General features: G+C 42.6%; 1 protein-coding gene across 2 annotated transcripts in view; it reads left to right on the top strand.

Annotated features, from left to right (window-relative positions):
* The window catches only part of Brca1 (BRCA1 DNA repair associated), a 64,584-nt gene that overhangs the window by 25,383 nt on the left and 23,235 nt on the right, over window positions 1-15,966 (top strand). For both annotated transcript variants that reach the window (XM_021211578.1, XM_021211580.2), the window contains exons 10-13: window positions 84-3,395; window positions 4,442-4,512; window positions 9,091-9,262; window positions 13,941-14,070. In XM_021211578.1, coding sequence (XP_021067237.1) covers window positions 84-3,395; window positions 4,442-4,512; window positions 9,091-9,262; window positions 13,941-14,070 — 3,685 coding nt within the window. The remainder of the gene's footprint in view (window positions 1-83; window positions 3,396-4,441; window positions 4,513-9,090; window positions 9,263-13,940; window positions 14,071-15,966) is intronic.

The following is a 15,966-nucleotide window of genomic DNA, read 5'->3' as shown; positions in this document are numbered from 1 at the left end:
GTTTCTACTCCCCAGTAGTATTTGGTATGTAGTTTCTCATGATAATTCCATTTTTAAGAACCTTCTTATTTTGTGTATTTCAGCTGCTTGTGAGTTTTCTGAGGGCAAAAGAAACATTGAACATCATCAATGTAGCGATGATTTGAACCCTACTGAGAATCATGCAACTGAAAGGCATCCAGAAAAATGTCAGAGTATTTCTGTTTCAAACGTGCATGTGGAGCCATGTGGCACAGATGCTCATGCCAGCTCATTACAGCCTGAGACCAGCAGTTTATTGCTCACTGAAGACAGAATGAATGCAGAAAAGGCTGAATTCTGTAATAAAAGCAAACAGTCTGGCATAGCAGTGAGCCAGCAGAGCAGATGGGCTGCAAGCAAAGAAACGTGTAATGACAGGCAGGTTCCCAGCACTGGGGAAAAGGTAGATCCAAACACTGATTCCCTCTGTGATAGAAAGAAGTGGACTCATCCGAAAAGTCTGTGTCCTGAGAATTCTGGAGCTACCACCGATGTTCCTTGGATAACACTAAATAGCAGCATTCAGAAAGTTAATGAGTGGTTTTCCAAAACTGGTGAAATGTTAACTTCTGACAGCGCATCTGCCAGGAGGCACGAGTCAAATTCTAAAGCAGCCGTTGTGTTGGAAGTTTCAAATGAAGTGGATGGAGGTTTCAATTCTTCAAGGAAAACAGACTTAGTAGCCCCCAATCCCCATCATACTTTAATGTGTAAAAGTGACTTCTCCAAAAAAGTAGAGAATAATATCAATGATAAAATATTTGGGAAAACCTATCAGAGAAAGGGAAACCACCCTCACTTGAACCATGTGACTGAAATTATAGGCGCGTTTATTACAGAACCACAGATAACACAAGAGCAGCCCTTCACAAATAAATTAAAACGTAAAAGAAGAACGTGCCTTCAACCAGAGGACTTCATCAAGAAAGCAGATTCAACAGATGTTCAAAGGACTCCTGAAAACATAAATCAGGGAACTGACCAAATGGAGCCAAATGAGCAAGCAATGAGTACTACCAGTAACTGTCAGGAGAACAAAACAGCAGGTAGTAATCTCCAGAAAGGGAAAAACACTCATCCAGTGGAAGCATCGAGAAAGGAACCTGCTGCCACAGCTAAAGCCAAATCTATAAGCAACAATATAAGTGATTTGGAGGTAGAATTAAATGTCCACAGTTCAAAAGTACCTAAGAAAAATAGGCTGAGGAGGAAGTCTTCTATCAGGTGTGCTCTTCCACTTGAACCAATCAGTAGAAATCCAAGCCCACCTACTTGTGCTGAACTTCAAATCGATAGTTGTGGTAGCAATGAAGAAACAAAGAAAAACAATTCCAACCAAAAGCCAGCCAGGCACCTTAGAGAGCCTCAACTCATCGAAGACACTGAACCTGCAGCTGATGCCAAGAAGAACGAGCCAAATGAACACATGAGGAAGAGACGTGCTAGCGACGCTTTCCCAGAAGAGAGATTAATGAACAAAGCTGATTTATTAACTAGCTGTTCAAGTCCTAGAAAATCTCAAGGGCCTGTCAATTGCAGCCCTCCGAGAAAAGGAGTAGAGCAACTTGAAACATGCCAAATGCCCGGCAATGCCATAGAACTTGGGGATCTGGTCCCGGGAGGAGAACCCAGTGGCAAACCCACCGACCGATCTGAGGAGAGCAGCAGCGTGTCCTTGGTACCTGACACTGACTACGACACTCAGAACAGTGTCTCAGTCCTGGAAGCTAACACTGTCAGATATGCAAGAACAGGATCTGTTCAGTGTATGACTCAGTTTGTCGCAAGCGAAAACCCCAAGGAACTCATCCATGGTTCTAACAATGCTGGAAGTGGCACAGAGTGCTTCAAGCCCCCCTTGAGACACGCGCTTAACCACAGTCAGGAGACAGTAGAAATGGAAGACAGTGAACTTGATACTCAACATTTGCAGAATACATTTCAGGTTTCAAGGCGTCAGTCATTTGCTTTATTTTCAAAACCAAGAAGTCCCCAAAAGGACTGTGCTTACTCTGTGCCCTCAAAGGAACCGAGTCCAAAGGTGACAGCTAAAGGTAAACAAAAAGACTGTCAGGGACAGGAAGAGTTTGAAATCAGTCACGTACGGGCAGTTACGGCCATGGTGGGCTTACCTATGCCCTGTCAGGAAGGTAAGCTGGATGCTGGTGCAGTGTGTGATGGAGTGTCTAGGCTTTCCCCACCATCTCATTACAGAAGTATTGAGAATGGGCTCAGCGCCACAGGTAAATCTGGAGTTTCACAAAAGTCACATTTTAAACAATCAGTTTCTCCCATCAGGTCATCTATAAAAACTGACAATAGAAAACCTCTGACAGAGGGACGATTTGAGAAACATACATCATCAACTGAAAAGGCAGTGGGAAATGAGAACATTGTTCAAAGTATAGTACACACAATTAGCCTCAATAACAGAGGAAATGCTTGTCAAGAAGCCAGCTCAGGCAGTATGAATGAAGTATGTTCCTCTGGTGAATACTTCCCGGGACAATTAGGCAGAAACAGAGGGTCTAAGGTAAACGCCATGTTTCCGTGTCCTAGTACGCAGCCTGGTGTCTGTAAGCGAAGTGCTCCTGTAGGTGATAAGTATCTTGAAATAAAAAAGCAGGAGGGTGAGGCTGTTGGTGCAGACTTCTCTCCATGTCTATTCTCAGATCATCTTGAACAACCTATGAGAAGTGGTAAGATTTTTCAGGTTTGCTCTGAGACACCTGATGACCTGCTGGATGATGTTGAAATACAGGAAAATACTAGCTTTGGTGAAGGTGACATAATGGAGACATCTGCTGTCTTTAACGGAAGCATCCTGAGAAGAGAGTCCAGTAGGAGCCCTAGTCCTGTGACCCATGCATCAAAGTCACGGAGTCGCCACAGAGGGTCTAGGAAATTAGAATCCTCAGAAGAGAGCGACTTCTCTGAGGATGAAGATCTTCCTTGCTTCCAACATTTACTGAGCAGAATAAGCAACACACCTGAACTTACCAGATGCAGCAGTGTTGTGACACAGCGGATGCCAGACAAAGCGGAGGGGACCCAAGTGCCATGGAAGGGTAGCATCAGTGACTGCAATAATGAGGAGATCTTGATAGAGGCATCTCAGGAGCATCAGTTTAGTGAGGATCCAAGATGCTCTGGCAGCATGTTCTCTTCACAGCACAGTGCTGCCCAAGGTTCAACTGCAAATGCAAACTCCCAGGATCCCAATTTTAATCCACCTTCCAAACAAAGGAGTCACCAGTCTGGGAATGAGGAAGCTTTCCTAAGTGACAAGGAATTGATTTCAGATAATGAGGAAATGGCAACTTGCCTAGAAGAGGATAATGACCAAGAAGAGGATAGTATAATCCCAGATTCAGGTAATTTTGCTGGTTTATTTGTACCAGTCTACAGAAATGGGCTGAACACAGTCAAATCTCCTTCTTGGGGCTAGAGAGATTTCAGATGGTTAAGAGTAGGTACTTTGGGGGTTGGGGGGAGGCTGAAGAGATGCCTCAGCTGTTAAGAGCACTGGCTGCTCTTCCAAAGGATGTAGGTTCAATTCCCAGTATTCATGTGGCAGCTCACATTTTTTTGGTCCCTTCAATTCCAGGGGAATCCATTACCCTCACACTTTTTCCCCCCCTCACACTTATACATGCAGGTAAAACACCTATGCACATTAAAAAAATAAAGTAGGTACTCTATCTTAAGCCCAAGTTGAGTTCCCAGCACCCATTTAGGTGACTCATAACCACCTATAGCTCCCGGGGTCTGGGATCTAATGCTTCTGTCTCCCACGGGTGTCTGCTGCATTTATATATAAGTAGCCCACACAGACATATACAAAATTAAAAATAAATTATTTTAATGCTGTCATGCAGCCAGAATGTCTGGGAGCATGAACTTGAATAACCTAATTTTCAGTAGACTTGCTTTTTGTTTGGTTTGGTTTTTTGAGACAGGGTTTCTCTGTGTAGCCCTGGCTGTCCTGGAACTCACTCTGTAGACCAGGCTGGCCTCGAATTCAGAAATCTGCCTGCCTCTGCCTCCCGAGTGCTGGGATTAAAGGCGTGCGCCACCATGCGCACGGCTGCTTCTAGTTTTTATTGCAGAATTTTTCTGATTTGTTTGGGGTATGTTTTTGTTTTTGTTTTTAGACAGTTTGTCTATGTGGCTCTGACTAGCCTGGAACAGAAATCTATCAGCCTCTGCCTCCCAAAATCTGGAATTAAGTACATTCATAATCTCACCCAGCCTGTTGTAGGAGTTCTGAGAGGAAATCCAGTGTCCCAAATGTAGTCATTTATGTGACATGAGGGAGAAGCAGGAGCTATACAAGGGAAGGAACAGGCACTGCAGGCTGCAGGGTTCATGGTCTGGTTTTATATCTGAGTCTCTGATTGTATTGTCATTTTATGTGAAGAGGCATCTGGAGACGAGAGTGAAACAAACCTTTCTGAAGACTGCTCGCAGAGTGAGATTTTAACCACTCAGGTAAGAAGGAGGCACAAGTTTGTGATGTCCTCTGGACAGTGTAAACCCTACGTTCTCATACGTGATCCTTAGCTTCCTCAAGGGAGAGTTCTGAAGCATCTGGGTGGAGCTCACTGCCTTTTAACTGTAGAACACTAAGTCTACCTTTAGAATAAGCCAGATCTAAAAATCCTACTTGTCTCATAGCAAAATTATATGAAAGCACTATTGTATCAAAAGGGATATGTTTATTCTCTGAACCAAACTGAAGCCTACAGGATTCTTTCCACTAGAGGCCATCTTACCTTTCACTGTATTATAGATATTTCTTTTAATTTTTTTCTTTTATAATCTAGTTACTTGTTAGTATCTTTCTTTCTTTCTTTCTTTCTTTCTTTCTTTCTTTCTTTCTTTTTTTTTGGGGGGGGGGGGGGGGTTTTGAGTCAGGGTTTCTCTGTATAGCCCTGGCTGTCCTGGAACTCACTTTGTAGACCAGGCTGGCCTCGAACTCAGAAATCCGCCTGCCTCTGCCTCCTGAGTGCTGGGATTAAAGGCGTGCGCCACCACGCCCGGCTCTGTTAGTATCTTTCTACTTGAAAAAGAATGTCCATGGTATTCATTCCTGCACCTGGTAACTTCCACAGATGACTGGCTACTTGTAGATGGGTGTGAGTGCTCCTGTACTCAAGGCAGGACAGTCTCTTGGGAAAAACATCATCATCCTCATAGCCAGAACTTAAGTCTATCACCTAAAAAAAGAAGTCCCAAACTTGCATTTCAAACCTTAGATTTGTCTAGGTCTTTCTTTCCTGTGTTTATCTCTCACTAGCTGGGCAACTTCTGAGGGTCCCCCACCCTGTATTCCTCTACAGAGTCCTGGGCAGAGTGTGCAGCAAGTCTAGAGCGAGTATTAGTCAGAGCTCTCTGTGCCTGACCATGTGATCTCAGTTAATTGGCTTATTTTCTCTGAATTAAAATAGCGATACTCTTTTTTTTTTTCTTTTTCTTCAGACACTCCAGAAGAGGGTGTCATCTCATTACAGATGGTTGTGAGCCATCATGGGATTTGAACTCAGGACCTCTGGAAGAACAGTCAGTGCTCTTAACTGCTAAGCCATCTCTCCAGCCCTCTTCTCTTCTTAAAAAGTACTAAACTAAATGAAACTGGGAATTCTTAGTATTCCTAAGGTCACTTTGTTGTCACTAAAGACAGCATCCCCTATTGGTTCCAGCACCCTAGTGGCAGAGGCAGTTGGATCTCTGAGTTCCGGGCCAGGCTGGTTTACATGGTGAATGTCAGGACAGCCAGGGCTACAAAGTGACACCTTGTCTCTACAAATAAGACAAAAATTGATTAAAAGACTTAAATCTTCTCATGGTATCCCACTTCTGATCCTTTCTGGATTTAGATTTGGGGCTCTGTCAATATGTCTGTCACCTAATTCTGTCCCTTAGCTGCTTGTTTTTTAAGTTCCAGCTTTTTATTCCATCTGTCTTAGCCATACTGTATTAAATCTGACATTCAATACACTACTGTGTTGTTTCTTGGGTCTCTGATCCTATTCCCAGAAAGATGTTCATTATTTGATCAAGATTTTTTTTTTTTAGTGTTTTTATATCAAGTATCTATTCAAACCACGTAGCTTTGATGTGGAGTAGCATGGACAAGCAAAATGATTGCAATGGGACCTTCCCTATGTTCATATAGAACTGAGGGGTAAGAGATGATACAGAGTGCCTTATGTGGAATCACTGTGATGCTCATGGTGTGTGTATATTATGTGTAGTGTGGGTGTGTGCGCGCTCCAGCACTCTCCATCCCAGGCAGGTGAAGGTGCAAGATTGTCTCCTCCCACTATGTAGGACCTAAGGATTAACCTCATGTCATCAGGCTTGGTGGCAAGCACCTTTACCCACTGAACCATCTTGCAAACCCTCCTACCTCTCCCCCATTTTATAACCCAAAGATTTAATTCATTTGTACATTTCCATATTAAATACTGGCTGAGAAGTTCCTCTGTGATGGGCAGTGGGATAGGGCTTGGTGTTGCATACCTTGTACCCCCATGACCTTGGCATTCCCAATGTGAGGGAAGCTTAGGACAATCTCAACTTTGAAGCTAGCCTAGGATACATAGACCAGCCTTCAAAACAGAACACAAAATAAACAAGGAACGATTCCTCCCATCAGGGAAGTTGTGTGTTTCCCTGAATGTAGTGATGCATTGGCAGCCTGAGCCACATAATGAGGCACCCTGCTGTCCTGATAGACAGTTATTGCTGGGCTTTGAAAGATTAGAAAAGTTTACCAAATGGGAAAAGAGGGGATGTAGGAACTGAGGCAAAGATTCAAATGGACTGAATGCATAGGGACTGCTGAGCAGTCTAGTGTCTCTAGAAAGCTGGGCCGATGGGAAATGCTGGGTGTCAATAACAGATAGGATCAAGGTGTCCTCAGACTTTGGAATGGTTTATCTAGGAATCTGAATTTTGACCTGAGGGCAGTAATGACCAGGTTCTTTAGCACTGAAAAATACTAACTTATTAACTGAGCTGTGTTATGTCATTTTGAGGCCCTTTTGGAAAAAGTAGTCTTGATATAAAGAGATAAACCTGGTAACCTGTCTGGCTTTGTCCTCCCTGGTGCATTTGAGCTACTTAACCTATAGTAGGATTTGTCTAAGTTATACATTCCTTCCTGTAGGAAAAGCCAAAAGAAAGTCACTGCAGTAGTGGTCCGATTACTTTTCTTTCTGATTTTCTCGTGTGTTTACTGGCCATGTGGAAGTTAGATGGCATAGTTGTATTATTAATTCAGCTTTTAAAGAAGTGGTCTGATATCTGTGTGGGGCCTTGGCTAGGCTTTGATCAGTGATGTCAGTACTCATGGGTACCACGTGGTGGCCTTGGTGGCACTGCAGATGTTGTCAGCAATACATTCTCAGTAGCAGTGGGAACCTTTGTAAAACTCGAAATAACGTTTCGTTTATTTGGTTTTTTCATCATAAAATTCTCCTGAGAACTATGAATTTATCATGGCTGTAGGAAACGTTTTGTTTATTTGTTTTTTTCATCATAAAATTCTCCTGAGAACTATGAATTTATCATGGCTGTAGGAAGAAAATGGCTTGATTTTAGTGGAAAGCAAAGTCACTTTCAAGGGTCAGAAGAAAGAGATGAAACATATTTTGTTCCCCTCCAGCAGCTGAAAACCTAGCATCGGCATTTCTTCTAAAAATGGTGAAGAGACCTATATATTAGGAAATTCCTTATATGCCAACATCCTTTGCTTGTCAAATACCTTAGACTTGCTAGATTGTCTGTGGCAGGATCTCACTGTGTAATCCTGGCTATCCTGGAACTCACTATGTAGACCAGGATGGCCTCAACTCAACTACTGCTGTTAAAGCTATTATGCCTAACTTAAATTACTTTTGTTTGTTTGTTGTTTTGGGTTTTTTGTTTTTGTTTTCTGCTTTCAAGACAAGGTTTCTCTGTGTAACGGCTCTGGCTGTTCTGGAACTCACTTTGTAGACCACTCTGCAGTCTGGCCTTGAACTCTACCTGCCTCTATCTCCCAAGTACTGGGATTAAAGGTAGCTAGATTACTTGTTAAAGTGGATCAGTAAACAGTATGAGTCTATGGGAAAGAAGAGTTCATTATCTTGAATTGAAAACAGTAACAGGCTGGAGAGATGGCTCAGTAGTTAAGAGTACTGACTGGTCTTCCTGAGTTCAATTCCCTGCAACCACCCGGTGGCTCACAACCATCTATAATGGAATCTGATACCCTTTTCTGGTGTGTCTGAAGACAGTGACAATGTACTCAAACTCATAAAATAAATAAATAAATCTTTTTTAAAAAAGAAAAGAAAACAGCAACTTGTTATAGGCTTTCTAAAATGTCATAGGAAATTATTCAACACTATCCATTTAAAAACTAAATTTACTTGGAGCTAAACACAGCGATGTATCTTTTCATTTAGCTACAAATACATTTTTAAATTTTAAAAATAATAAGAAATAAATAAATGGGGCTTGAGAGGGGGCTCAGTGATTAACAGGCCACTCGGTACAGAAGACCTGGATTCAGCTCCAGCTGATGGATTCAATGCCCTTCCGTGACCTCTGAGAGCATCAGGCGTACACATGGAGATAAATCATTCATAAACCTGAATTTAAAAAAAAAAAATTTAACTAGACATTTTGTGAACTAAGTGAATGTCTTATCTCACATTACCGAGTCTTTAGAACACAGTTTATATAGTTTGTGAACAGATTCTTGTGAATTTTAAGCTTAAAGTACTGTTATTACCCTAGTCCGTCCCCCATCTTTAAAAGATAAGGAGGAGCAACAGTGAAGCAGATCTATCTGGGAGAGCTGGAGGGTGCACTCTCCTCCAACATCATTTTCAAATAATTTCAAGGTCACTAACCACATGAGTATGGTTGGATTACAGGGTATTCAACCAGAACTCATAATTCCATACTAGGTGATTTCCACTCCCATGGTAAGATTAATTGGTGTGACATAGTTTTACCTTGTGGCACATCTCTCGGAGTATATAACTTTCTTGGTGTTCTTGTTTGGTTTTACAGCAGCGGGCGACCATGAAGAATAACCTGATAAAGCTGCAGCAGGAAATGGCTCACCTGGAAGCTGTGCTGGAGCAGCGTGGGAACCAGCCTTCTGGCCACTCCCCTTCCCTCCTAGCAGACCCTTGTGTCCTGGAAGACCTGCCAGATCCAGAACAAAACATGTCAGGAGCAGGTGTGTGATGCTGAACAAATGCCAGTGTCGTAAGCAAACTTCTTCCCTCCCTCCACCCTGTTTCCTTCGAAAAGTGAAGACTGGGTTCCAACGTTGTATGGTCTTTGCTCAGTTCAGATTTACTGAGCTGCTCCACGAGTACCTGGGGAACCTTAGTCCTAGTCCCTGCTCACGAGAGCTGTACCACTGAGAGGGACCCAAGGGAATCTTAATTCATGTTCTTCTCTGGGTGTTTACAAGGAGAGGCTATGGACCCCATAGGACATAGGAATAGTTCTTGCACTTAGTTGTCGGAGAGTGGTGATAGGTAGCCCCATCATTTCAGAAAGCCATGTGAAAATAAGACCCATTCAGATGAAACCCTTACTGTGATAGGTCACAAGCTGAAGACCTGCTTCCTGGCTTTTCTGATTTATAAGACAAGACCTTTGGTTTCAGGAGCTGCACCTTATGTTTTCTGGTAGAAAGTTGGCGTTCGTGGTCATGTTGGTAATCCCAGCACTTGGGGTGTGGAGGCAGAGGGATCAGGAGTAAAGGAAGTTTTCGTTTAGAGAATCCTCCTGTGTGGCAGGCCACCCGCAGAAGGAGTTGGTGCTTAGGAACAGATGAGGGTAGTGAGCCTTCACAGAGTTTCTTCACTGCAGTCCTACATGAGTTGCTGCTCAAGTTCCTCCTGCAACGCTTCCTATACAGTCCTCTGGACCTGGAGGCCTCCCTTTGACTCTTAGGACTCAAGTCTGTTCATTATTCAGTCCAATGACCTTGGTTTACACACATGCCTTGTCATATTTCTATGTTCAGAAGGAAACAGTAGCTCATGCAAGGGAAGCTGGGAACTGTTGCTATAGCACTGCTTATGAATCTCTCTCCTTGAATACTTCCTTTGTAAACACATCTTCATTTAGTTCATCACCAGATAATGAAGCCCAGAGTCCCATCCCCTATACAGTAATCTTTGGGGTACTGTTACTGTCGTTACTGTGAAAATAGACAGGACTTTCAGTGCTCTTGCACAAGATAAGAATTGTTAGTGTCTGGCTTTGAATATCTGCCTAAACCTACTACCTCATATTTGGCATATACGATAGGGGGTTGGTTGAAGGGTTTTTTTGTTGTTGTTTTGTTTTTAGCTCCCACTGAATGACTCATTTCTTTCTTTCTTTCTTTCTTTCTTTCTTTCTTTCTTTCTTTCTTTCTTTCTTTCTTTCTTTCTTTCTTTCTTTCTTTCTTTTTTTCTTTATTCGAGACAGGGTTTCTCTGTATAGCCGTGACTGTCCTGGAACTCACTNTGTAGACCAGGCTGGCCTCGAACTCAGAAATCTGCCTGCCTCTGCCTCCCAAGTGCTGGGATTAAAGGCATGCGCCACCACACCCGGCTGTGGCTCATTTCTAAAATACTTGACTGTCAGGAGCAACTCCAGATTTGAGCCTTTCTTACCTTAGGCTAATGTATTAAGAGAAACTCAATTTCCTTTCCCTGATAGCACATAGCTTTAATCACGGCACTCAGAGAGGCAGGTGTAAGAGAATCTCTATGAGTAAAGGCCAGCCTGGTCTACGTAGCAAGCTCTAGGACAGGACTATGTAGAGACACCCTGTCTCCATAAACAAAAAGGTATTTTTAATACATACAAACTTAAGCACTAGGGTTAATAAGGGTTACAGAAAGATACAAATGCTGTGTGGGCCTGACCGTTACCTGCAGTCCCAGCTTAAGAAGGCAGAGACAAGGGATCCCCATATCAAGCTGGCTCAGGAGACTTGCCAAACAGCAAACTGGGGTTGATTGAGAGACCCGACCTCAATGAGTAAAGTCAAATAGCCATGGACAGGGCCAGAAAGATGGCTCAGCAGTTAAGAGCATTTGCTGTTCTTCCCGAAGACCCAGCACTCACATGGCAGCTCACAACTGACTGTAACTCCTATTCCAGAAGATCTGACACCCTCACACAGATATACATGCAGGCAAAACACCAATGCACATAAATTAAAAAGAGCCATAGAGAGTCATTTTTTATTATCAGCATCTGGCCTCCAAACACTAGTGTACATGTGTGTTCACACATGTCACATACAATATGCTATGCACATCTGAGCAGGTGCTTTAATCACTGAGCTGTCTCCCCAGCCCATGATCTTAAGGATGATGAAAAGCCCTTCCCTGGGGTCCCAACATCAATGCCTGGCTCTTCTGCATAGGTCTTCCTGTTTGTCTAAGGTTTATCCCACAACCTTCAGAAATATTTGGGCAGAAATTTGTACACACACGTTATAACTCTAAAGATTTGCTTCTATCGTGTCATATTCCCTATCATTCAGTAAGCAAATAATAGCATTTATGAGATCATGGCTCATTGTGTTAAAAGTAATTTTCAGATACATCTGAGCTTTTCTAGCTGGTAGCATATTTATTCCTAGAAATACTTGTTCAGTTTTTCTAGGATCCTCCCCTTTGAATTCTGAATGAGTTGGGAGTAGTTGGAATAAACATCTTATGTAACCTGTGTCTGTGTGTGTGTGTGTGTGTGTGTAAGAGAGAAAGAGATTGAGATTTTTCTTTTTTTTTAAGATTTATTTATTTCATGTATGTGAGTACACTGTCACTATCTTCAGACACACCAGAAGAGGACATCAGATCCCATTACAGATTGCTGGGAATTAAACTCAGGACCTCTGGAAGACCAGCAGTACTCTTAACTGCTGAGACATCTCTCCAGCCCCTTGTTTTTTCTTAATAGCAGGATTTTGCTGTGTAATTCTAACTGACCTGGAATTCACTCTGGACCTTCCTGTCTCGAACACCAAGCCTGACCACCAGTCTTTTTAGTGGATAAAAGATATTTAATTAAAGCCAGGCGTGGTGGCGCACGCCTTTAATCCTACCACAGAGGCAGAGGCGGTTGGTTTTCTGAGTTCGAGGCCAGCCTGGTCTACAGAGTGAGCTCCAGGACAGCCAGGGCTATACAGAGAAACTCTGTCTCGAAAGCCAAGAAAAAAGAAAAAAAAGATATTTAATTTAAATATACATATTTAAATTTTTAAATATTTTTGTTGTCTACATGTATGTATGTGTACTTGTGAGCGCCTGGTGTCCACAGAGACCAGAAGAGGGCATTGGCATTCCCTGGAACGGAAGTTACAACGCTGTAGGATACTACATGTACATTATATGGTTCTAGGAACCAAATGCAAGTCCTCTATGAGAGCACCAAGTCCTCTTAACCTCTGAGTCTTCATTTTTGTACTGTTTTTGATGCTTAAATATTCTGCTGTATACGATGGCTTCTATTCTTTTGGACAGATGCTCTTAGGACTCCCTCTGGAGAACAGGCTGATTTCCAACTCCACACTCACACACCCTTATTTGTTTGTTTTTAAAGATTTATTTATTATGTATACAGCATATATGCCTGCAGGCCAGAAGAGGGCACCAGGTCCCATTACAGACAGTTGTAAGCTACCATGTGGTTGCTGGGAATTGAACTCCGGACCTCTGCAGGAGCAGACTGTGCTCTTATAACCTCTGAGCAATCTCTCCAGCCTACTTGGTTGTTTTTGAGATAGGGTCTCACAGTATAGCCTTTTCTGGCCTGGAACTCAGAGAGATTCCTCTGTCTGTGCCTACCAAATACTAAGGAAGGTATATACTGTCACACCTAGATTTCAGTGACTATTTAATGGATAGAAGATACTTAATTTTCAATTGTTTTGGATGTTTAAATATTTCTTCTGCTGTGCATAGTAGCATATGCCTCTTCTAATTCCCAGCCCTTCGGAGGCTTAGGCAAGTGGACCTCTGTGAGGTCTATGGCAGCCTGGTCTACAGACTAAGTTTACTTCTTCCTTTAAGCCATTTCTCAAAGGGAATAGCACCTGCCAGAGCCTTACCTTGGGTCTGTTATGATTTTCCCCTTCCTGTGCCTTTCATTATTATTTCCTATTGCCCTAGATTTCTTATCCAGTATCATGAGGTAGATGCATGTGTGCGTGTTCCCAGTAATTGAAAGTGTGAGGCATTTCCTCTGACTCTTCCCTGCACCACCCACCCACCACCTCCACCCTCACCTTCTCCCATTAAAGCTCCAGTGGGCCCTGTGCCACCCGTGATGAGCTCTGTGCTTCCAGTACTTTTGCCTTCCTGGTAGCAGAGGAGATTTTGGCATAGGTCAGTTTGCTTCCAAGATAAAAATACATTATGTATTTTTGTTTTTTTATTATTATTTAGTACTCGCTGGTGCTATCCTTTTTCTGCTGAACTATTCGTATCAGTAAAATTCTGTCTGATACCTTTGTTTAAATACCAGCTTTGGGGCTTGGGGCGTACTTCAATTGGTAGGGTGCCTGGCTAACAGTGAAGTGAAGTGAATCAGTTGGTAATCTGGTACATAGAATCAGGTGTGATCACACACAGCTGAGATCCTGCACAGAGGTGGCGGCAGGAGATCTGGATTTCACTGTCTGTCATCCTTGGCTGTGCATTCTGCCACTGACATCCATACTGGCACTCTCTGGTAAAATGCTGAGAAGATGACAGTCCTGTCACACAGGAAAAGAGAAAAAAGAGACGAGTTTGATCGTCATAGATTGCAGCATTTAAAAAAAAAAAATCAATATCCTCACCTGAATTAAGACTATCATAACAAATAAGTAAAATAGATTTTTCTCATTCCATTTAAAGCAATTTTAACTTCAAAGAACATTAATGAGAATCCTGTAAGACAAAATCTGAAGAGCACTTGTGATGACAAATTCCAACCACAACATCCGGAGGGTCCCACCAGTGGAGAGAACGAGTCAGGGATGGGAAGGTAAGAGACATCAGTCTGTGGCATCTGAGTGACATCTTTGTTACACTGAATTCCTGTTAACTTTCCTCCCATCCCTGAGCTGTGGCCATGATTCAGTCATGTGATTTCTATGCAAACATGAGGACCTGAGTTCAGATCCCTTGAACCCAGCTAAAAGTTATCAGTAGCTGCGCATCTGTAACTCTGTGCTGGGGTTCCTGGGGCAGGGGCTGAGACAGGCAGATCCTGCGTGCAGTGAGCTTAGATTCAGTGAGAGACGGGTATATAGCCATATAAAATCCCAGTGGGTAGACTTCCTCTAGACTCCACAGGCAGCCCAATCAAGCATGCATATGCACACACGCATGTGTAACCACATCGGGCACCTACATCCATATAAAAAAATTGCAAGAAGCAGTAACACAAACCTGTAATGGCAACTCTGGGGACACAGACAGAAGCTCTTTAGTGCTGTTGGCCAGCCTGTTTATCCAAATTGGTTAGCTTGAAAGAGATCCTGCCTCAAAAATAAGGTAGAGAAGAATGAAGTTGGACTCTCAGTCAGTTTGTACCTTCTTCCTGCTCCCTTTTGCAGGTGATGTCTCCCGTCCTTCCTGGGTTTGTTTTTTGTTTCTTTTTTGTTGTTTTATTTAGGGATGTTGGTTGGTTGGTTGGTTGGTTGGTGGTTGGTTGGTTGGTTGGTTGGTTTGAGACAGGGTCATCCTAGATGGTCTGGAACTTTCTGTAGACCAACCTGGCCTCAAACTTGGAGTAGTCCTTCAGCCTTCAGAATACTAGATGTACACAGTTACAGACCCTTAGTGACCCTAGGCCACGTTCCTTTGTCGATTTGGATATAGGCTTTGTTGGGTATGTATAGGCCTAAGCTACAGCCTGAGAAAAAGGAACTTAGATCTAACTGTCGTTTAGAGGTCAGAATGTAATGTAACTGAGCTAAAACAGAAGCCTGCTAGCTGATGGTTGTCTCCAGGCAGACCTTGCCCTAATTGAAATTTTTGTCTTCCTAGAAAAAGTGTGTCTGTTAATTTACTCTGGGAAATATTCAGAATATCACTCCACCATTGCTAAAAATCTATAAAACAAAACAAAACAAAAAAGACTGTCAAGTTAGAATACTGAGTTAAGGGATTAGGGGCATGCACCATCTCAGCCGGCTTTTATTTTCAGAACTAAACACCTATCAGGACAGATGTCTTCACTCCAAGCAACAAAAGAACTCTTTTTTTTCCTCAATTGTTATTATGTCTATATATCCCTTTGGGAATAGTGACAGGTTGTCAGTAATCTAACAATGCTCTTTCCCTTACCTTGTACTTAACAGAGGACTTCTTAAGGCTATGGCACTAGCATTGTGGTTGTAACCAAAAAAAAAAAGTCAGCTTCCTTGGGCACTAAAGCTATGTTTAGTACTAAGTATCTCATTGGCATACTGTCATGAACACTCAAAACATGGAGGAACTACTTATTGTACACATATATTATTATTATTATTTTTAAGGTATGCAATAGTGGGGATCCAAAGCAGGCCTTTCCATATGCTAGGCAAGTGCTTTAGCACTGAGATATGTGCTTACCCCTAAGAGTTGACTTTTGATTTTGTTGTTTTTAATTATTTTAATTTGTGTATGTGTTTGGAGGTAGGTTCTCAGGTAGCCCGGGCTGGCTTTGAACTTACCATGTAGCCAAGTGGGTCTTCAGCCTTTCCCTTGGGAGGTAGACTTTTATTGTGTGTGTGTGAGTGGTTTGCTCAAATGTATGTCTGTATCATGTGCATCCTGGAGCTGGAATGTTGGGCAGTTGTGAACCACAATGTGTTTGCTAGGACTTGAACCCATGTCCTCTCCAAGAAGAAATAAAGAAATAGCCGGGCGTGGTGGCGCACGCCTTTGATCCCAG

This window comes from Mus pahari, chromosome 14 (genome assembly GCF_900095145.1).
Source record: "Mus pahari chromosome 14, PAHARI_EIJ_v1.1, whole genome shotgun sequence".
In the NCBI taxonomy this organism is placed as follows: domain Eukaryota; kingdom Metazoa; phylum Chordata; class Mammalia; order Rodentia; family Muridae; genus Mus; species Mus pahari.
The sequence above is the reverse complement of the archived record's forward strand: the minus strand, read 5'-3'. Positions and strand labels throughout refer to the sequence as shown.